Genomic DNA, 21,637 nt, shown 5'->3' with positions numbered 1-21,637 from the left:
TCGAACCAACCGGCAGCACGTTTGAGGTTATAAACTTGTGGGGTGGGGGGTGGGGGGGTATGGTACTGGCAGTTCACGTGCTCTGTTATTCCAGAAGCAAAATTAGGTGCTCAGTATCTGTGAGTGCAAAAAGCAGGAATGTTCAACCTGACACCTGTCAATATTTTCAGAGTGAAGAGCTTTACAGACCTGTTTAAAAGTCCCCTAATATAGTAACTTTCAGCTATTTTATATTATTCCACGGTCAACAAAAATGTCGATAAGGGTTTTAAAGGGAAAATATGGCAATACAGTTCTTAAATACATAAACCCAGTGAGTTTCTTACACTTCAAGCTGAATAGGCCATTTTGGGAAGGCGTTACACTTCCTTTTATCCCAGCATCCTCTGCTTTGATTGGTTGACTGCATTGATTGGTTAAATTACATAAATGTACCTCCCATCTACTGCTCACACTCTCACGCCTGGAAAAAGCAAACAAACAATTATGGCGTCCGTAAATAAACCAGTACACCGTATTCAGTATATCAGAGTCGGATGGTGAATAATCTACATGACACTATGATCACGATTGTTGATTGTAATCATGATCTACACCCTCCCCAGGCTCAGCTGTGACCTCGTCACCTCCCTCCACTGGCCTCCACGTCAGCTATCATCCGAGTCTAGATCTCGGTGCAAGCCTATTGAATTTAGAAATCAGAAAGCTAACGAGACAGTAGACACACATCTCAGGATCTCCCACACGGATGTGAAGTGTGGCATTGTGCAAAGACACCACTGAGGTCACATGACATCGTGAAACTGTTCGGAAAGGCGAGGGGAAACGCGAGCAAAGACCTGGACCTGGAGCGAGCCTCCCCTCTGCAGCCAGACTGAGAGTAATCGCTCATTAAAGCGATGTCCCACATTCCTCCTATTTTATTTATAGCTCATATCTGAAGGCGGCTGGGAAGCAGACGGGCGGGGGGAGGAGGGGGGGGGGGGCGGATCAGCGCAGCAATGCATTCGTGCAGTAGTGCATCAGGACAGCAGAGCAGCAATGCATCAATGCAGCAAAAGCCAGGGGGCCAGTAGCAAAAAGCGCTTTAGTTTCAGATTTTCCTGAAAATGACTTCCTACATGGCTTTACCTTAAGGAAATATTTACCTTAAGGGTCTTATCCTTAGGAAACATGTTTAAATACTTTTTACAGTTTTACACCTGTAAAAATCTTTTTAATTACCAAGGAACACCTTAAAATCGGTTATGTGTTGCCGAAACAGACTTTGCAAAGAAAAATGAGAAACAATTAAGGTAGCGGTAAAAGCAGCTTTATTTAAGAATTGAGAGTGGTTGAGTTCATATTCACTGAGGAACATTAGAATATCTCGAACTAAAGTATTTGCAACAAAGAAAACCCTATGGGCACTGTAACAAACCCATAGCTAATTAAACATAATAGATTTGACTGGCTTTCCATTTATTCCCTGTCTGACAAACTGGACGTGGATCATTTCCACACAGAACTGCTTCACTCTTATAGCCAATAGAGCACTGACTCCATCCAGCCTTTGATCAGAGAGTTCACAGATCCACAGGGTGGAGAGTTGAGGAACCACGGTGTGGAGAGTTGACAGATTCACGGAGTGGAGAATTCACAGATCCACCGAGTGGAGAATTCACAGATCCACAGTGTGGGGAGTTCACAGATCCACAGAGTTTAAAGTTGACAGATCCACGGTGTGGAGAGATGAGTGATCCACAGAGCGACTTCCTCCAGAGGGATCTGGACGTGCCCCTGAATGTGTGGTGTTATAAATGTGACCCATGTGTATATCCAAGCCCCAGAACACCAGGAGCAGTATGATAACAGGAAAAATGATCACTCCATTAATGTAATTTATTTTCCTAGCCACATCAATTATGCCCACAGAGCACTATGTTTTTGCTAGTGATAGGCTAAATAGACTGATTTATCAGTTCATTAATCAACCTATTCACAGAAGAGGTATAATCACAGCCTAATAATGACCAGGGTGTTTCTTTAGTTTGTTCAATGGCAAAATTGCAAGAGTTTACTGTGTCCTAACTTTTTGCCACATTTTCTGTTTCAGATTGGATGTTATTTTGGGGTTGTATATACTTCGTAAAATATGTTTCCATAGGAAAAACTCGTCTAGGAGGACAAGCTTTTGCTCTTCAGTCCAATTAGGCCCACCGTCGTATATTACTGAGTCGATTTCGATCTGAACTGGACGCAGCCCAGTAGTCTAACTGGACGTTACGTTCAGTCATTCCGTTGCCTCGGCAACAGTCGGTGACACATTCTAATCATGTCCTCGGCTGGGATGTGGCGAATGACTCGAGTATTTTTTCCTTACCAAAGGAATCTATTTGAGAACGTCTGATGCGACGTTCAGAAGCGCGATGCTAAGGGTGAGGGGAAAGTACACATTACAGTAAGATCGCAAGTGGAAGCACTTAATGCGCAATGTTTTTTGGGTGTTTTGTGGAACTGGCCTCGGGCCTCAGAACAAACGCCTTCGCGATCGCATGCGCGCATTTGTCAGCAATGGCAAGAAAGGAAGCAAGACGAGCGTGAGCGTGTGTGTGTGCGTGTGCGTGTGTGTGTCTGTGTGTGTAATTGAACGGTAACTGTGGCAGGAATCAGTTTTTAGATTACTAAAAAACGGGTAAAAGGCCGAGAAGACACGCAGTGGTGAATGTTGGCTTGAAGCACGGACACGGATGCACATCGGCACTGCGCTGCACAGAGGCATCGCTGCAGTGCCGGGACATTTACTGACCAGAGCGCCTCACAAAGCCAGGATCAACCAGCCGCGTCTGTAATTAAACACGCAGCGGGGGGTAATGCCGTGATCCCAGGGCAGGCTGATCACGCTAACGATGCGTCTGAGTTAATTCAGCCGCGGCTTAATTAGGGGAGGGGGGGACTGTGTGTCAACCTGACAGAACAAGACAAATTTGACCCCCTATTTTCTGAATTACAGATTACCCACAGATTACGACCCACGGACCCGCACATTCCGAGGATAAAAATCCCTGACGCATTCAACATTCCCGTCCACCTCAGCGAACATGAAAAAGGCACCGTTAATGTCCCAAAATCAGGATATCAGGCATCGGATGGTTACAGATCAGACGGGCTGCTTAATGACACGGACGGAACCCCTGGCTGGGCGCTTTTTAACGAAATCTAACGGAACCCTGACAGGGTTCTCCTCTAATGAAATCTAATGGAACCCTGGCAGGGTACCTTTCCAAGGGCATGCGGTGCTATAACACGCAGTGTTTTCGTCGCGAGACAAAAAAAAAAGAAAAGGAAAAAAAAAGAAGAAAAAAAAAGCCGGCAGTTCGCCCTACCGACACGGCGGCCGACGATCCCCAGCCTCTGTTTCAGCCGCTCCAGAGACATCTCCTCCGCCCGCGTCCAGAGCATCGTCCTGCAGGGGAGCGAGGAAGAGGAAGGGAGCGACGCCGCTGCCGCTGCCGCTGCTGATACTGCTGCTGCCGTGGCGATGGACGCAGGAACCTCGCTGCTGATGCTGCTGCTGCCTTGGCGACGGACACAGGCACCACACACGGCACTGCAGAGCACTGGCTTCCCGCTGACAGACCGATGTATGGAGGAACAGGAGGAGGAGGAGCAGGAGCAGGAGGAGGAGGAGGTAGCTGCTAACACACGTACAGAGCGCAGACAGTCACACACACACACACACACGCCAGCGTGGACAACTGCACGAATGCACACTCTCCCGGTGAGAAAGGATGAGACAGAGAGAGAGGGAGAGGGAGAGAGAGAGAGACAGAGAGAGAGAGAAAGAGAGAGAGAGAGAGAGAGAGAGAGAGAGAGACAAATGCATATAAAACACACAAGCTCATATTCCACACAGGCGAGGGAGTTTAACGCTGAAGCAGGGTTAAAGTGGGCAATCACACGAGCTTCATTAACCCTAAGCCTCACCACCCAGGCACTGTCAGTCAGGAGGATAAGCTAGTGGCTTGAGGTTAGAGGTCAAGGTTCATTAGAGGACCACACAGCCCCCGGCCTCTTTCAGAGGGCTGGCTCCACACCAAGGCCAGTCCTGTACTCACCCAAATTCAGCCACACCCCCTCTCACCCACGTTTCTGTACCTGTAGTCTGGGGCCACAGGGGAAAGCTCGCTGAGCTCACTGCCTGTCATGCTGCTTCATGTGGGCTGAGGGGGCGTGGTCACCTTGGTGTGTCTCGGAATGGTGAATCAGGATGTTTCCATGGTGACACAGTCCCCGTAATGAAGAGAAGGGCGATGAAAGCTCTTTGTTATTATAGCATCACAGTGAGGAACACCAATAGGATGAAAGCATAATGCATATGTAACCATTTTTTTTATCATTAAAGCATCAGTATAGCCAATTACCATTCATCACTCAATTTCATCCAACAAGCAGGTCTTAAAACACTTCTAACAATTTCTTAAGATGTGAAATTTCATTACAGACATCTTAATTAATACCTAACTCAATTTATGAGGTACAGCATTCAATTACAGGGAAAATACCCATCAGAAGCCTTCAGAAAAAAAATCACACTTACAAACAAAGGCATAATCCATCTGTCCCCTTTTTTCCTTGCCTTGGCCAGTTTCAAACTGAATATTACAGACTGTAAACACTCGGAATGGAGTGTTTACAGTCTGTAATATTCAGTTTGAAACTGGCCAAGGCAAGGAAAAAAGGGGACAGATGGATTATGCCTTTGTTTGTAAGTGTGATTTTTTTTCTGAAGGCTTCTGATGGGTATCGTCTCATCACTGGTACTCCTGGAATTCCTGGAATTCCTGATTTGAATTCCTGATTTGAATTCCTGGAATTCCTGATTTGAAGGTCTCAGTGTCACAATTAAACACTAAATGTTAACAACTACAAGTGCAAATGCAAATCAAGCTATTAAATTACGAGTGATGTAAAGTAACCTAAATAATGTCCACTTCCATTATTGTTCACAGGAGTAATTTCAATGAAAACAGGCCCCACAAGATCCTAGCTGTTCTGAGAACAACACTAACTACAGGGCTGCGTTTCCTGAAGATAATGCAGTGTGACCACTCTGTGTCATCTGACACAGTTTCTAGGCAGTTGCCAGGGGATGAAATTCAACAGATAAATTGCAAATGGCGTGTCTGACAAGCATAGCTTTGTAGCAATCGGCCACACACCTTTGAATTTACAAGCCATTGTGCCATGTGCCACACCCACTTGGAATAATTTCCTCCAAACTATTTCCTAAAATTATGGGCATTAATATGGAGTTGGTCCACCCTTTGCAGCTATAACAACCTACACTCTTCTGGAAAGGCTTTATATTTGATGTTGGAGCATTGATGCAGGGATTTGCTTCTATTCAGCAAGAAGAACAGTCGGGCCTGGTTTGCAGTTGGCTTTGCAACTGATCCCAAAGGTGTTGGATGGGGTTGAGTTCAGGGCTCTGTGCAGGCTAGTCATGTTCTTACACACCAATCTTGACAAAACCATTTTTATAAGGACCTTTGCGGTGTGCCCGGGGGCATTGTCATGGAGAAACAGGACAGGGTCTTCCCAGAACTGTTGCCATAAAGGTGGAAGCACAGAATCGCCTCAAATGTCATTGCATTAAGATTTGCCTTCACGGAAACGAAGGGGCCTAGCCCAAACCATAAAAAACAAGCCCCAGACCAAGGGGTGTCCAGATACCTTTGGTCATATAGTGTATCTATTCCTCCATCAAGTGTAGCTTTTTTTTTTCATTACATTACATTACAGGCATTTAGCAGACGCTCTTATCCAGAGCGACGTACAACAAGTGCATTAGTTCAAGGTGCAGAGGTGCAAAAGAAACACACTAGAGTGAAGTAAAGATCGTAGTGCCAGAAGTGGCCACATAGATCAGGACTCCAACCCTGTAGGGTAACCTGTTCAGCAGACAAACAAACAATCCTGCCAAGTACAAACTAGCACTGAAATCACATTTGCCTAATCAGACAAAAACAATCCTGCCAAATAAAAACTAACGTGATCGCATTAGCCTAACTAGGTACATTGAGCTAAACTATAGGCTAGGGAGGGGTGGGGAGAGGTGCAGCCTGAAGAGATGAGTCTTTAGTCTCGTTTCATTTAGTCTTACAGTTTCTGAGATTTTTTTAGAAATTGTACTTCCCCCAATTGGTCAATTTTGAAATCCCATTAGTTGTAGAGCGGGGAGTCAACCCTCAACATGCATAGTACAGGCCAAAAGCATTAGGCCAAAAACCAGCTAAGCTCAACATCACATTAATTTATTTTGCAGGCACATAGTTCTAGCAGAAAGAGACTGTAATATACATCACTATAAGGGGCTCAGGCCTGCATGGTATATGCATTATGTAAAGTCTCTGGTTATTATGGCAGCTAGGCCTGCGTCAATATATGCAAGAAGTTTCCACGCTTTATTTCAAACACATTTTGGAGTGCAATAAAGGAGTTTAAATGAAATAAAAGCACATATTTCCATTACTATGTAATACCATGTTGCAATAGAAGGCACCCAGTCAGTAATGCATCTCACAAAGTCTTTTCTTATAAACATTTGTATACATATACAAACTATAAACATAAACATTTTATTTTAACTGAATCACTTTTGTATAATTACAAATAGTTTTTGGGGTTTTTTTTTTTTTATAGCATTCTCCCGCATGCCCTCTGTTATCTCTACATTCAGATCTTTCTCCCAGAGAGAAAGAGCTCGTATAGGAATATGTATAAATACAATAAAAATTATAAAAATGATTTTATTTATTTATTTATTTATCTATTAATTGAACATATCCAGCATGGGCTCTACTAAAAGATTCTGGAATTCACAACTGTGCCCATTTGGACTTCAATCGACAGCAATCGCTTAATGTTTTTTGAAAACGTTAAAGATCTGGGCATCGAGAATGTTTTTTTTTTTTTCTATCATCTGATATTGGTTCAGATTAGAGAATAAAGAATAAGTTAATTCTGGGTCACTAGGTTGCTCTGCTTTATGTAGATTTGATCAAAATGATTTAAATGACAATAAATAATTGATGGATCGCGATTACAAAATAGGGGTGAAACATGACACCCCCCACTAAAATAAAGGAAAGGATAGGATAGGGAGGGGGTGGGGGGTTCTGTGCCTACCTCCCAGCCAGGCTGCAATAAAATGGCAGATTCAGTGTAATTACAATCAATGACATTTACAATCATGAATATCCATCCATCCATCCATCCATCCATCCATTATCTATACCTGCTTATCCTGGTCAGGGTTGCGGGGCGGACACAGGGAGAGCTCCACACAGAGGCCCAGGCCGGGATTCAAACCAATGACCTTCGGTGCTCTGAAGAGACAGTGCTACCCCACTGCACCACCGTGCCTCCCCCCTACCCCCCCCCCCAGTCCCGAATATGTAACATGCAAGTTATTTTTAGCAGGTCTCAGGAGAGGTTCCAATTCAGCTGGTGGTGCTACAGGAAGGAGGGAGGACGTCTGCAAACAACGCTATAAAAACATTCATTAGAGATTGTGTAAATATTACCAACGTGCAAATGATATCATATCTGTAGAGAAACCGTGTGTAATAGTGTTCACCCAGTAGTGCACAACCAGGAAATAGTGATTAACACACTGACACGCCTTCAGAATGCAAAGCACGCTCTCCTGATAGCTCGGCGCACTGTGGCTTCGCTGATATTATCCACTTCTGTGACTTTGATGTTTCTCGTTTTCTTTCTTCTTATTATGTCTACCTCCCTGCCCTATCTTGATGTCCTCATTTTTACTACTGTATGTATTTTGTAATCGTGGATCCAGTTTTGCTTGCTTTTGTTTGCTTTCATTCCTGTCCTCATATACGAATCGTTCTGCACTTTGGATTTTCTGAATGAAAGATGTTCTTCTTGTCCCCTTCCAAATGTTCTTCTTACAATTATAGGTCCTTCCCCCGGAAAGAACGTATTGCAAACGGTGCATTTACTTCTGCTGTTGGTGTGCGATTTCACCAGGTAGCTTATATAGGCTATGTGTAATTCAGCTAACTCAAGCTTAAACCTGATCTACAGGTCTGGGCTTAAGACACTGTGGCCTCACTTTGTGAAACTCCAAAAATCCTGGGTTTGTCCCAAAAATGTCAACAAACTAATCAGATTTTCTCCGTTACCCACGTATGTAAAACAGGGTACAGTATGGCCTGCTCTATGCAAACACATAACGATATAACATTAGCCATGAAACAGACAACAAAATTGGTTAAATTGCAATAATAGAACAAAGAACTAGGGGGTGATAAATTCAACAAACACAGAACACAAAACAGTAATAAAAACTGGAGAAAAATGACGACTAAAGACCAAACAACCACAAAACCACCAAGGACAGTATTGCTATACAAACAGTGTCCCATTTCATCTCATCAGTTTCAGTGAAGGTCGACAAGGATAAATGAGAAAACACTGCCACCCTATGGTTACAGAGAGAAGAGCACCCCGTCAAGATGCATTTTTAATCCAAAATACTGTAGACCCATTTCCATTTTTGTTCTTTCAAGGGCTCTATTCTTAAATTCCGCTTTTGAAATAGGCTAACTTACCGTTTAAACTGCTAAAACTCTGACTTATTTGGGCACGAAAAACTCGGCCTACATGGCCTTCCACAGTAGTCTTTTGAAAAATTCTCAAAAATGCGAGCAGGCAATATAACTCTCAGTTACAACACATGATCCTCCCTACCCTCAACAGAAGGCCTGAATGAAACATCCGATCAAGCCATTTAAAATTTTAATAGGTTACATTACATTACAGGCATTTAGCAAACGCTCTTATCCAGAGCGACTTACACAACTTTTTTTACATAGCATTTTACATTGTATCCATTTATACAGCTGGATATATATACTGCAAGCAATTTCGGTAAAGTACCTTGCTCAAGGGTACAACAGCAGTGCCCTACCCGGGAATCAAACCTGCGACCTTTCGGTTACAAGTCCAGTTCCAGGTTAAGGCAATGGCAGGCGATTCCGTGCCTGGAGAGCCGGTGTGCGTGCACGTTTCTGTTTCCACCGATTACCCCGGCTAAATGAGCCGATTCGCTGCATGCAACAGCGCTGGTTCACTCGTAGATCCGATCACAGATACACGTTTCATTCTGGGACACGAGAACAGTGTTCGTCTGTCGTTCCTGCGCTTATCATGACCGTCAGGTGACGTAAAAATGAAGGGCTGATTGAGTAATTAAGGCCAGAGGTTGGCACGAAAACCAGAAACGGATTCGGGCCCTCGTTGCCCACCTCTGGGTTAAGGACTGTCCGAAGCAAAATGGTGTGTGACCTCAATGTCAAAATTCGCCACCTTAAAATGAATTTTGTCGGACCCTCGCATGCCCATGCCACACGTCCACCTGTTTGTGTCCGCTCAGGTCTCCCAGCAACTCAAACCTGTAAGGTCAAAGACCAGCAGCGTCCTAGAAATGAAAGCAACCACGGAAGCAATGGCTGTGTTTTTGAACTATCATGTTTTTTATTGTCCATGCGGCCAAAGTGCAGAGATTATCAGACAGTCGGTCAGTCAGTCAGTCAGTCACACTCACTCAAGCATTTCCCTTCTCAGTTAAGCTTAGGCTTCAACAGTTGAAAATGAACTGAAATTTCTTTCGGTGAAAATACCACAGAGGTGATGAATAAATCACAACTTGGTCCATTTTAACTACAGTTCTTGGCATTTCCAGGGTGTAAAATACTTGTCCAAAAGCATGGCCTTCCCCATCACCCACACACACACACACACATCTCCCAACTTCACCAAAACCCCTTTCAGGACAGACACAAACGCACTTCGCCATTAGCGCACACAAAACAAAGGGCGACGATTCAATTAAATACTTTTACATGATCACATTTTCCACACACTTTTAAAATTATATTAAAATACCGTTATGTACCTTTCACTCAGCCACGCTCAAAATAAACGTACTACGGAAGAAACTGGACAGCACAGATATCAGGTTTAGTGTATGAACGGATCCCCAATCGCACACGGGTGGTCCTCAGCAGGCAGTGAAACCGGAGCCCCTCTTGTGTTCACAGTCGCTTCCTCTCCTCTCTCCAGTTCTCTTCTGCGATTGGGAATATTCTTCATGGAAGGAGGTAAGTTCTATTCTTTATTTATTTATTTTTAAATGCACAGGGGGGGTCAGGAGCACTAACCAGGAAACCGCTGACCCCCCGCCCCCCATTCCCCCCCCCCCCCCCCCCACAATCTTCCTGGAGCCTGCTCACCATTCCTTTAAAAGCGAGCTTTCTTAGTGCAGTGACCCTCTTCAGCAGTAGTCTCACAGTTCCGGACACAACCATCTGTAAGGAGAACAGGGGGGTGGGGTGCAGACGGGGGGGGGGGGGGGGGTCACACTGAAGCATGACGACTCATCAAAGGCCAATCAGCCAAAAAAACAAGCCTGTAGTAAACTGGCCCGCATAACTGCAGGGAATCAAAGGGAATCGAATTGGCTCAAAGGGAAATTCCACCACAAAACTGCTTCAGCCTCATTTGCCAGCTCAAGTCGTAACTGATTAAGTCTCTCTGAGTGGCTGTCCAAAGCTCTGCACAGAAATATCAGCAGCCAAAAGGGGCAAACCTGGTAAGAGGTACACGTCATGATGACGCAGGTGTCTGCTACACACATGAACACTGCTGGCGGCAGTGTAGCACAAAGGGCAAAGAGTTGGTCTCGTGAAGGTCGCAGGTTCGAGTCCCCGCTAGGACACGCTGCCGTTGTACCCTTGAGCAAGGCACTTAACCCGCATTGCTTCAGTATATATCCAGCTGTATAAATGGATGCAATGTCAATGCAGTGTAAAACGCTGTGTCTGGATAAGCGCGTCTGCTATATAAATGCCTGTGATGTAATGTCTTCAGCTGTGTGCAAATGGAGGACATTTAGCATCCCCAGCTGCAGTCAGCTATTATCTTCTCTCACCTCACATCCTGCAGCAGCCGGTAAAAAATGAACACCTTCCCTTTCCTGACGCTAATCCCTTGCAATTTACCACACGACTGCGAAGCAGCATCTTCCCTTCAGTAGAACTTGAGCGTGAATGTAAACTGAACACACACGAACGTGGATTTTCTTTCTTTAGCGGCTAGCTCGCTAGCGAGTTAGAAGAGCGACTTCCGGGACAAGCAGTAACGCCCAGCCCCCCCTCCGTTTGGGTTCAGCAGAAGCGGAAACCTGTGACTGTTGTCATCTGAAATCTGCCCATAGACTGCCCATAAGGGCCCGTCCGGGCGTAGTCCATAGTAAAGCAGGTACCTGGAACATGTGCAGTAGCTTGGGGCTACATCTCTGCACTCACTACAGGTAGAAAGCAGGCAGAGAGCTCATTTTAATCAGCTACTCTTCTACAAACAAAAGAAACACCCACAATGGAATTCCACTTCAACTTCACCTTGATAAGGAAGTTCGTGCAAGTCTGTGCTGTAAACTGTTATCACCAAAGAGCTATCACTGATACTCAACTTTCCTTATCAAGACACCCAACTGGAGAACTCGCATGGAAAGCTACCCAATCCGGGTTTCGGGAAGGAAAGGAATGCTTACTTGATAACGAATGTTTGGGTAGTTCTGAAACATCTCCAGCTTGCGTATTTCTTTGCCACTGGGAGAATAAAAACATTCACTGAGGAGGTGCCAAGGCATCAAGATCAATAACGCAAATTAAATACACAATCAGTTTTTTTCTTCCAGTTCATAATGAATAAGGGGAGGACACGAACAGGAAAAACCTGACTGCAGATCAACAGCCCATGGATAAATACCTTAAATACACACAATATGAAAATGTTTCATCTCTGACTCATGATTATACTCACATGGTTGTAAGAGAAAATGCAAACCTGTCTCTCTACAGACTTCCTGAGGACATGCTTGACTGAATCATTGTATAACGGTTTGTACACAAATTAAAGGCTGGTTTTTGAGAATAATCCAACGAGGTGTGGAAATGTTATTTTTGAACTGAGGTGCACGCGCTCGCGCACACACACTCACACACTCACACACATTCACACACACACACACACACTGACACACTGACACACACACGTTACAGCTGGTGGTTAAAAACCGCAAACTGCACTGTGATTGCTGTGGAACACCAACGCAAAAAGGCGCTAATAAATACTCACTACGAATTTCTGCACCCCCTGGAGGCAGTCAAACTTGAGGTAGGAGATGTCGTGCTTGTCTTTGCCGCTGTCCAGGTCCGTGGTGTACACCTGTTTGATTCCAGCGGCCACTATCAGGGGGACACACTCGTCGCACGGACATTTTGTGACGAACAGCATCGTGTTCTCGTCCTCCTTGATCTCTGCACACCTGGAGACAGAACAGCCCAGGAAGAGACAAGGGGCTAAATGAAACGCAGTCCTGTCAGAACTTTGCAGAGAAAATGCCCCTAAAATGTCCCTGCCCCCGCCCCAGCCCCTGCCCCCACCCCCACCCCCACCCCCGCCGCCGCCCCTGCCCCCTCCCCCACCCCCGCCGCCGCCCCCGCCCCCGCCCAAACTCCGCACCTGAATATGAGCGCGCTCTGCTCCGCGTGGAGGATGTATCTGTACTTCCTTTTCTGACGGTCCTCCTGCGTGGTGTCCATCTGGGGAAATTCGGCGTACTCCGAACCCGCCGGATAGGCGTTGTAGCCGCACCCCACCAGGTACATGCGCCCCGTCCCGTCACAGCGATCCTTAAAACAGCACACACACCCCCCGAGGGGAATCAATGACTCATAGAACCTACCCGTCACCTTAAACGCCACTGAAAAACAATCTGCCACTGAGAACACACACTGCACATAACTATCACATCGTTACAACAGAATGAAAAACATTCAGGAATGTTATTTACGGAAGACAGACAGAGTGGGACGACATCAAGAGAACTGGGGCGACATAGCTCAGGAGGTAGGAGCGGTTGTCTGGCAGTCGGAGGGTCGACCGTTCGATCCCCCGCCCTGGGCATGTCGAAGTGTCCCTGAGCAAGACACCTAACCCCTAATTGCTCCCAACGAGCTGATTGGTACCTTGCATGGCAGCCTTTCACCGTTGGTGTGAGTGTGTGTGTGTGAATGGGTGAATGAGAGGCATCAATTGTAAAGAGCTTTGGATAAAAGCGCTATATAAATGCAGTCCATTTACCATTTACCATAAAAATACTGCTGTGCTTCTGTGAAGGAAGTGTTACAGTGTCTTTCTTTAACTCCTTAAGACACGCCAGCCCTGGATAAAAGCGCTATATAAATGCAGTCCATTTAACTGAACAAAACAAAAATTTAAAAAAATTTTTAAAAATCACTCACAGACTTCCCTTCAGCCCAGATCACAGCACCCACTCCAACTTTCGGGTCCTCTGAAAATGAGAACAAGGTTGAACCATAAATCCACCGTCACAATTTCAAGCATCATGTCAATCATGCCTGCGCGCCGGACATTCCTCAACCCATAGCTCCTTTCCCCCTACTGGTAGGGCCGAGCAGCATTCTAAATGTTTGGGGTCCGGTTCTAAATTTCTATACCAAAACTGTGACACAAAAAAATCATCGTGGTTATAAGCCATTTTGAAAGAAAAACCGAATGAGTAATGCAATAACATTCTTAAAACCAGAGACATCCTCAATTTACTGTTCTGCACATTTTCGGTTTATTTGCCCCAGGAAGGTTCCCTTTGAATATGCTAAATGTCTATATCCAGTTATAGATGCAAATCTCCATTCGGGTACTGTAAGGACATTGTGGTTTTAGGGTCAATGTTGAAGCGACTATGAGTGAGTAACCTGCAGTGCCCTCACCAGCATCATTTATCAAGGGGGGGGGGGGGGGGGGGGGGGGGGGGGGGGGGGGGGGGGGAGTGATGCACTTTGGGAGGGAGCGAAGAGGACACCACCAATGGACAGAGACCGGCTTTTTCAGCTGTCAAATATGGTGGAATCCATTTAATCAATTTGCAAGCGCTTTTACAGACTTACACGTAGGCTAGTTGTTTTACAGCAAGAACTGCGTTTTGTATCACCACTGTCCATTTTGAATAAGTAAAGGCAAAACTTTTGCCGATGCCAAGTAAATCCTGCCTATGATGTGCAGTGCATTCAGGTAGGAGACCCTGTACATGCTGACTTCAAACATTAGACAATTTTATTTCTTCTCACTCAGGAGGCAGACGAAGAACGCATCTGGCTGAAAGCAAAGTAGTTTGCAAATACATTTTCATACAGATTTATTTTTATACACAGAAAGAACCCGATTGACTCTGGCCAATTCTGCAAAGACTTAAGGAACAAAATTTTGGTACCCAGCCCTGCCTACCAGTTTTTACCAAAATTTTAATTCCAAGCCCAGATCCCTAAACATCATACTATACTGCTACCCACTGCAGTACACATTACAATAGACCGCCTACACTCATCTCATCTCCTCAGAGGTTTCCTCTGGACAGACGTCTCAAGGTTCTCATAACTTTATGCTCCGTAACTTCTATGAATGTGAGTTTTCCTGATTAATCAAGAGCATTTTCAGACCCTCATGGTACAATCAAAAGCCAGAGTGCTGGGTGCACACCAATAGGATTTGCACTCTTTGACAGTTAAAGGAGTACCATGGTGGTTGAACGTGACACTTCCCAGTTGTCTTCAGGCAACAACAAAACAAATGTGCATAATTTTTTTATTCTTCAGTCATTTCAATGTACTTTAAAACGTATTTTTCTAAGCCTAAATTTCCCACTATAAAAATTCACCCGAACCGTCTGGGCGTGGTAATGAGAACCGTCAGTTAGCTATGATTGACAGACCGTGCCCCGTTACCATAGCTACCCCCATGATACGCTCTCTCTTTGTGAGACTGAATTTTCACAAGCTAGCTAGCTTAGTAGTATATCAAGTATCGATAGATAGCTAAGGTAAGGACGTTGACTTATATCCAATTATAATTTTTGCTATCTAGCTAGCCAAGTTAAGATAAAAGCACAACTATAACGTCCTCATAAAAGCAAACTAGCAAGCTAACGTTATCGATAACATTGCCTTATGAAAGCAAACCTCCTAGCTAGCTAACGTTAGCTAGCTAGCTAAATGAATATAACCAGAAATAATCTAAAGGCACTCTAATTTAAGTGAACCTAATGTTAGTCAAATATTTGCATTGTCTGAACAGCAGGACGGTGTGTCCTGTCAGATTTCTTTACGGGGCGTAGAAATGGGAGTGGTTACTGTATTCGTGACGTAGAAAAATGACAACTTTCTCAACCGGTTGAAAATAGGACGATGAATTTAAAACGCATATTTCTCAAAAAATACAGAACGGACATATTTAATACTTTGCTCATTGTGTTTCTTCAATGCCTCTTGTGCAAATAGCACATAAAACCGAGAAAGTGTGAAAATCACCATGGTACTCCTTTAAAAACAGGAATAAATATTTAGCGACGAAGACAAATTCTAACGGCAGCACCAGAGACATACAGGGTCTGAAAATCTGCACTTCCAGATTAATCACTTTTTTTAAAAACCCAAATCCCGGCCTCGCACCCATGTGACCTTGCGAAGGGGACGCCAGGCTCACCCGTCCTGTAGGCCAGCAGTCGGGCCTGTACGATGCAGTGCCGGGAGACGTCCTGGGGCAGCCCCAGCCCGGGCCCGGGCCCTTCCGCGCGGTCCCGCGCGTGGAAGCCGTACCCCATCCGGGGGTCCGGGACGCTGGAGGCGACCGAGGCCAGCACCCCGATCAGGTCGCGCATGTGCTGCCGCAGGTTGCTAAAGGAGGGCTCCGTGCAGAAGGTCTCCAGGCCCATGCGCCGCAGGACGCCCCGGTGCAGGCCCTTGTCCGGGACGAAGAAGGCGGCGGTGAGGTCCTCCAGGCGCCGCTCGCGCTGGGCGGCGAACAGCTCCGCCGCGTCCAGCCCGCCGCCGTCCTCCGCCACGCGCTCCAGGAAGTCGCCGCCGGCCGACGTCTCGGCCGCGAACTGCTGCATGTCCCCGGGCAGCGGCTGCAGCAGCACGCACACGTGCGTGCGGCTGTTGGACTTCAGGCGCTCGGCCGCTTTGGCGTCCAGCTCGGCGTCGTCGGGGACGGCCCGCGCCTGCCCGTCGGCCGGGCCGCTCTTGCCGCCGCCGCCGTCGTCGCTAAGCAACAGCAGGCTGAGCTCGGGGTCGCCGGGCCAGTAGGACACCCGGTTCACACCGGCTGGGTAAAGCAAAAAAAAAAAAAGAAAAAAAAAAAGTGTAAAAATAAGACCACATTTCATTTTGAGTGTTGCGCTTAGCATCTTTATTTTAGCATTCCATTAAAAGAGGGATATAGAAACTGTCTTGAAGGAAAACAAAACGGCAATAAAACTAGATCAATTAAAGGCATTAAATAGCTAATTGGAGAACTAATCCTTTCTGGCTGGTCAAAGGCTAAATCCTAAAGGAACTGGTATTGCGCAGTAGGGCCTGTGAAACACACATACACAGAGGCCACTCGGAAATGGTCATAACTGACACGGACAGAAAGAACCTGAGCGTGTGTATTCTGCCAATAAATTTAACTAAACAAAGAATATATAAGATTAAGTTATGAAAGCCTAGAAATCTATGACCGTATCGTGCCGTATTGAGATGCTGAGACAACAAAGGAAAAATCGAAACAAAAACCAAGATAATTGCGATGATGATTCACGACAGCACAACCCAGAACAACCTCAGGACACATACGGCCACTGGACAAGCTGCTCTGCGAATCACCTGGAAGTTTAGTTTCTTGGTTTAGACCACAATCTCAGCAAAGCGAAAGCTCTTTTAGGATGGTCTGTTTTTTTTTTTTGTTTTTTTTTTTAAACAGGTTTGGTGTAGCATGCAGTCACGTTGCAGATGACAGCCATGCTGCCGGACACTTCCCAGGTCCATTACCGTTGACGATCATCTTCAGACAGGTGGCGCAGGGCTTCCTGGAGAAATACAGGTCACAGCCCTTCAGCCTCCGGCCATGTTTGATGACCGCCACCTGCCCCACGTGCAGCTCGGCACTGGAGCAGTGCAGGCCAATCACGTTGCGGTCCTGGACCACCACCAGACCCGTGACTCGTGGCTGGAGGGGGGGAAAAAAAAAAAAAAAAAGAGAACTGAAAATGTCATGGTTACAACAATACGCTAATTTTTATACTACATTTATGTATTTTGCTGACATGTATCGAGAGTGAATTACACAGCTCTCATCTTTTGAAACACACAATATTTTCATACAGATAGAGCAGCTTCGTTGTCAATGGGACAATGGCAGTGCCTCACCTAGAAATTAAACCAGAGATCCTGAACCTAGTGAGTTACAAGCCAAGTTCTCTAACCATTATACTACACTGCCATCGATTACAAACCATGGCCCATGGGAGGAAGAAACTGCAGAATATACAAGTAGGTAGGCAGCCAGGGTAAAACTGACTAAATGAGGCAACCTCAAAGCTACGAAGACACAATACTCTTCGTACATTGATGTCTGTTTAAATGTGGCACCTCGTTACTGAACATAAAAAAATTAGTGGAAAAAGAAGAGCTCAAAAGACAAAGATGAATGATGACAAGCAAACCCTACATTCTGTTATATTGAGCTCAAGGACAAAACCACAGCAGAACTTAAAACGCATGTCTTCAACATCCTTAATTGGTCAAGATTTTGGTTGGAACAAAAACCTGCAACCTCCACACCAAACCTGCCTGAGCAAATTAAAACCATACACTAAAATTTTAATTATATATATTTTTAAAAACTTTTGAAAGTGAACTATCCCTTTAAAACTCCAGAAAAGGAACCCTTTAAAGAATACCACACACTTTCCAAATGATAAATAAGCCTATATAAGCAAGCCATTTTGAAAGAAAAACCAAATTGGTAATGCAATAACATTCTTAAAACCAGAGACGTCCTCAATTTACTCTTCTGCCCATTTTCCGTTTATTCGCCCCAGGAAGGTTCCCTTTGAATATGCTAAATGTCTATATCCAGTTATAGATGTATTGGAGTTTTAGGTAAATCTCCATTCGGGTACTGTAAGGACAGTAGGCTAACTACTCTTTCATGGAGCCCACCTAGACAAAGTTATAGTAAGATTTGCTTTACTTGTGCGGTTGCATTTTTCAGTTGGGGTTTATTCCTGGGGAAAAGTTCCATCCAAAGGCTCAGCAGGGTGAACAGATTGACTTTGGAAAGTCGGGGTCCATGACCTGCAACACGAAAACAAGTCGGAGTAAATTATGTTGCTTTTCACTTCCTTGGACTACGTTGACAGGGGAGACAACCGCTCACTTAAAGACCTTTGAATGAACACAGGATAAGTGACACCAGCGTCATAAAACTTTCCATTGACAAATTTTGAAAAGCAAGCATTTAAAAACAATATTCGGATGCACATACACACGAAATCCAGCACATTTGATTTAGAGCACTAGTACTTTTCCGGTTTTACCAGTAGGCCTATGTATAAATGGCTTTTTACAGCGATGGGAAGTAGTAAATTACACACTAATACGAACGATTAGTCATTAAATAATTATGCAAGGCATACATATGCACGTGACGTTAATGACAATTATGTCATTCTTCATGACCTTCATGTCCCGGTTATAGTAGGTATTCACAAATGTAAAAAAACTCGTGCTGCTCAATCCAAGGCAGCTAGCTAGCCTCTCTCACCTCGTACTTTCGTATCGGTCTGTGTGCTCACATCGCGCCTATCGCATTTGCAAGAACAAACGACGCGACTTTCTTCTCGATTCCTTTTAACCAGCGAAGTGTCTGTTGTTGCCATCTACAGTGTGGCGACCAGCTGTTGTTTCGACTCACGTAGCTAGCTAGAACTGCTGCTATGACGGAGTAGGCAACATTAAATACAGCGAGCAGAGATGCGTGTCCGTAGGGCGGAGCCAATGAGCCTCGAGATCACATTTAGCCTACGTGACTGATAACGTCATCACTGTAACACTTCATGGTCCTCCCTAAACGCAACATGACAATGGAATTTATAACTCGATGGGGCACTGCATTTGTCACTACCAAACCGGCTTCCCTCTGCTATCCATATTGATATTGAAAACGTGGGAGAACCCCCACACATAACGACAGATTTCACCGATGTTGTTGTCTTTCTGTCATCAAAACGCATTCACTAGATGACTTGGCCAAGACAAAGCATCACACACTTCACAATTATGCTCATGATCATTTAGAGCCCCAGAGAACCTGTGATCTTAAAGCAACTTGCGTGATCCAATGTGACTTTCGAACCAAACAAACATGGCAGACAGTCATGGCAAACAGTCACACACAACCTCTAGCGCTTGTTGCGTGTGCATTAAGTAAGCATTAATGCATAAATCATTAATGTTGCCATAATTCTACAGGATTGTCTTCCATCCATTTTTAATGTCCACCTGGCTCTGGAGACAGTAGAAGTCCTCTTTGAATTTGCTGCCATGTTTCTGCAGTTTGTGAGCTCCACAAGTTTCACTTTCCAGCCAGCTCAGCTCTCATTGGCTACTGTGGGTTTCTGTTTGAGATTCCATAGCTGCTCCCCTCAGGACCGCAGGATTTCCAATTAATAAATTTCAAACATATTTGAAATGTATGATACGAAATCTGTCCAACCCCAATCCTGCATAGTATGCCTTCAACAAAAGCTTGCTTCCAGGAAACTGGTGCCTTCCCCAATAGTATTTGCCCGCATGGGCCTCGAGAATACATTTACGTAACCGATAATGTAATTGTAATCACTGTCATCAAGATCCTCCCTAACCAACATGACAATAGAATCTAGAACTAGAAGGGACACTGCAAAACCTGTTGCCCTCTGCAAAAAACGGCTGGTACAGCCATTATAGCATTACAGCCGATACTGAAAATGAGGGAGGCTCCCACACATAACGACAGATTTCACCAATGTTTCCGTCATCAAAACGCACACACACTTGACCAAGACAGAGCATCACACACTTAACAATTATACTCATGATCATTTAGAGCCCCAGAGAACCTGTGATCTTAAAACAATTTGCGTGATCCAATGTGACTTTCGAACCAAACAAACATGGCAGACAGTCATGGCAAACAGTCACACACAACCTCTAGCGCTGGTTGTGTGTGCATTAAGTAAGCATTAATGCATAAATAATTAATGTTGCCATAATTCTACGGGATTGTCTTCCATTTTTACTGTCCACCTGGCTCTGGAGACAGTAGAAGGCCTCTTTGAATTTGCTGCCATGTTTCTGCAGTATGTGAGCTCCATAAGTTTCACTTTCCAGTCAGCTCAGCCCTCTCAGGTTTTTGTTCGAGATTCAATAGCTGCTACCCTCACGCTCCAGGATTTCTGCGTCATTAACATTTCAAACATATTTGAAATTTATCTTGTGAAATCTGTACAACCCCAATCCTGCATAGTTCGCCTTTTAACAAAAACTTGCTTCTAGGAAACTGGTGCCTTACCTTATAATAAAAATGCCTTTAGGCCAACAGGCCCAGCAGGTTTCTTTATCAATTGATGGAAAGTTTGATACGAATTAAGTTCTTATTATGAAAGCTGCAGTAGGTTTTTGGTTTTTTTTTGGGGGGGGGGAGGGGAGCGGGGGATATCGGGGATGATCACGCTTAATTGGTAGCAATCACAGAAAGAGCTACTGTGAAAGAAATCCAGCACCATACACCAAGCTTATACCCTCAAATTCTGCTTTGTAAAACCAGGGGTTCAGCACAATATATTGTTTTCAAAATAAAGTAGCTTACAACATGAACCAAGCCAATAGAGATAGGATGGTTCATGTGGTGAACCAATCAGCAATGAGACTGGCCTTGCACATTCACATAACGGCTAGATGTGTTGTGAAAATTTTTCACCAATAGATCCAGTCGGTGACTACCTGCCCCATGCCAGCACAACCTAATGCCAAAAAGAAAAGGAAATTGGTACTGAATTGAAATTCTACAAGTAGAATTAACTAAAATCTGAGCATTCGCTGCCCCAATGATCTACCGTATAACTGCTTGACTTGGCAGCAAATTTTAAAATGACAATAGCGTGACATGAGGCAATACAAAAAGTAGCCACTGTAGTTCACAACTGACAAAAAATACACAGTCTGCGCAGAGTTTCGGAAACCATTTCTGAAAGCCTCAGGTGTATCGTAGCACCTGCCGGACACGATAGAACCTTTCTGATTGGACGTTTCTGGCAGCAGTCATCTGGGTCAGCCCAGTTTTCAAACTTGGATTTTGAACATGTCAGTCCAAAATGGCTTGATAATACTCAGATTTCACGGCATCATGCGCAAGTTCAAGGTCCCCAGTGCCAACAACTGCAATGCAACTCCACAGCATTATCAAACCCTCTGCCATAATTTGACAGTAGGGAGGGTATTCTTTTCCTTGAAAGCTTCATTTGGTCTTTGGTAAGCATAGCACTGATCCGAGTTGCCAAAGAGCCACAGTTTTGTCTCATCAGTCCGCAGAACATTTTCCCAGAAGGATTTAGGCTTGCGTAGGTAGGTTTTTGCCAAGGTCAATTGGGCTTTCTTAAGTCTCTCCTTTAGTGGTGCAGTTT

At 44.8% G+C, this 21,637-nt stretch overlaps 2 protein-coding genes across 2 annotated transcripts in view; both read right to left on the bottom strand.

Annotated features, from left to right (window-relative positions):
• The window catches only part of mcf2la (mcf.2 cell line derived transforming sequence-like a), a 57,953-nt gene extending 54,196 nt beyond the window's left edge, over positions 1-3,757 (bottom strand). The window contains exon 1 of the mRNA XM_035393661.1: positions 3,366-3,757. Within this exon, the coding sequence (XP_035249552.1) occupies positions 3,366-3,441 (76 nt within the window). The 5' untranslated portion in view covers positions 3,442-3,757. The remainder of the gene's footprint in view (positions 1-3,365) is intronic.
• Positions 3,758-10,258: 6,501 nt separating this feature from the next.
• cdadc1 (cytidine and dCMP deaminase domain containing 1) lies at positions 10,259-18,985 on the bottom strand. Its single transcript, XM_035394794.1, has 9 exons — positions 18,739-18,985; positions 18,166-18,269; positions 16,962-17,139; positions 15,634-16,254; positions 13,377-13,426; positions 12,595-12,764; positions 12,208-12,397; positions 11,621-11,678; positions 10,259-10,376 (listed from the first exon to the last, which is right to left on the bottom strand). The coding sequence occupies exons 1-9, from the start codon at positions 18,851-18,853 to the stop codon at positions 10,309-10,311; spliced, it is 1,554 nt and encodes a 517-aa protein (XP_035250685.1). The 5' UTR covers positions 18,854-18,985; the 3' UTR covers positions 10,259-10,308.
• Positions 18,986-21,637: the final 2,652 nt, after the last annotated feature.

Source organism: Anguilla anguilla, chromosome 15 (genome assembly GCF_013347855.1).
Source record: "Anguilla anguilla isolate fAngAng1 chromosome 15, fAngAng1.pri, whole genome shotgun sequence".
Taxonomy (NCBI): domain Eukaryota; kingdom Metazoa; phylum Chordata; class Actinopteri; order Anguilliformes; family Anguillidae; genus Anguilla; species Anguilla anguilla.
This window is presented reverse-complemented; position numbering and strand designations above follow the sequence as displayed.

Bases quoted from the DNA above. Each gene is read 5' to 3' on its own strand.
- cdadc1 (XM_035394794.1), bottom strand. From the start codon at position 18,853: ATGGCAACAACAGACACTTCGCTGGTTAAAAGGAATCGAGAAGAAAGT. The intron at 13,427-15,633 runs GTGAGCCTGGCG...TCTCATTTTCAG, and splicing joins ACTGCTGGCCTACAGGACGG to AGGACCCGAAAGTTGGAGTG. The intron at 12,765-13,376 runs GTGAGTGATTTT...TGCTGTTTTAAG, and splicing joins TCTGGGCTGAAGGGAAGTCT to GATCGCTGTGACGGGACGGG.